The 1,234-nt window shown below is 77.1% G+C and overlaps 1 protein-coding gene across 1 annotated transcript in view; it reads right to left on the minus strand.

Moving 5' to 3' along the window:
- Window positions 1–956, minus strand: part of MNEG_15621 (hypothetical protein) — a gene marked incomplete at both ends in the record, with an annotated part of 2,979 nt that extends 2,023 nt beyond the window's left edge. The window contains 2 exons of the mRNA XM_014035908.1: window positions 49–391; window positions 583–956. Of these exons, the coding sequence (XP_013891362.1) occupies window positions 49–391; window positions 583–956 (717 nt within the window). The remainder of the gene's footprint in view (window positions 1–48; window positions 392–582) is intronic.
- Between the last annotated feature and the right edge of the window lie 278 nt (window positions 957–1,234).

Consider the following 1,234-nt stretch of genomic DNA (forward strand, 5'->3'; position numbering starts at 1 on the left):
GCCGCCGCGGTGCTCCCGCAGGAGCAGCATGTCTGGCAGCGTGAGCACCGCGCCGAAGCTGCCCGGGCGCCCCGGCGCGGGCGCGGGCGCCGGCGCGGCGCCGCCGGGCGGCGGCTGCCGCTGCTGCTGCTGCTGCTGCTGGCCCGGCGCCGGCTGCTGCAGGCGCTTGGCACTGGACGCGTCCTCGCTGCCCGGCCGCGTGAGCGGCGTCGCCGCGCGGCTGGCAACGGGCGTGGAGTCCGCGCCCTCTGGCGACTCCGCCGCGCCCGGCGCGCCGCCGCCGCTGCTGCCGCTGCCGGCGCCGGCGCCGCTCTCGCGGGCGTGGCCGCCGCCGGGGTGGGGCCCTTCCTCGTCGTCGTCTGAGAGGCCGCTAGGAGGGAAGCCCATGCACCTGCGCGCAGAAAAGCGTCGCGACGACATCGGGTCGAGCATTTGGACAGCGAGCTTGCGTGTGCGGAGCGCGTCGCCCGCAGGGCCCAGCCATCGCCCAGCCTCGGAAGACGAAGCCCCAAAACCACGCCGTCATCGACCCCCTTTGCCCCCATCCGAAATAATGTTGACATTCACTGCCGCGTGCCGCACCTGTAAATTGCGACGTCGCTGATGGTGCCGACCCACTGCCCCCGCCCCCCGCCGCCGCCGCCCGCCGCCGCGTCCCGCACCACCGCGCGCCGCGCGTCCGCCTCCTGCAGCGCGACCGCCGCCGCCTCGATGCCCGCGGCCGCGTCGACCACCACCACGGGGTGGTGCATCAGGTCCCGCGCCGCGACGCGCCGCTTGCCGCCGCGGCGCCGCTTGATGCTCTGCAGCTTGAACAGGTCCCGCTTCTCTATGAGCCCCGGCTCCCGGCCGGGGCCGAGGTCCACGAGCAGCAGCGTCGCCGCGCGCTGCGCCATGAGCGCACGCGCAAGCGCCGCGTCGGCGTCCGCGTCTATGAAGTGCGCCGGCGCCGCCATCACGTCGCGCACGGCCAGGCCCGTCGGCGCGCCGCACCACCACTCCTCGCTGCCGCTGCTGCTGCACGCGCCGTCGTCGTCGGCGTCCGCGCGGGGGGACGTGTCCGGCTGCTCCGCCGCGCCCGCGCCGGCGGCGGGACAGGGGGACAGCTCGCGGGCGGCGTCCCGCGCCGCGCCGCCCCAGCCCGCCGTGCCCTGCTTGCCGTCGCAGCTGCCCTCGCCAGCAACAAATGGCAGCAGCGAGGGCGTGCCCCGCGCGTGCGCGCTGAGCGGCGAAC

This window comes from Monoraphidium neglectum (assembly GCF_000611645.1).
Source record: "Monoraphidium neglectum strain SAG 48.87 unplaced genomic scaffold scaffold05500, whole genome shotgun sequence".
Classification (NCBI taxonomy): Eukaryota; Viridiplantae; Chlorophyta; class Chlorophyceae; order Sphaeropleales; family Selenastraceae; genus Monoraphidium; species Monoraphidium neglectum.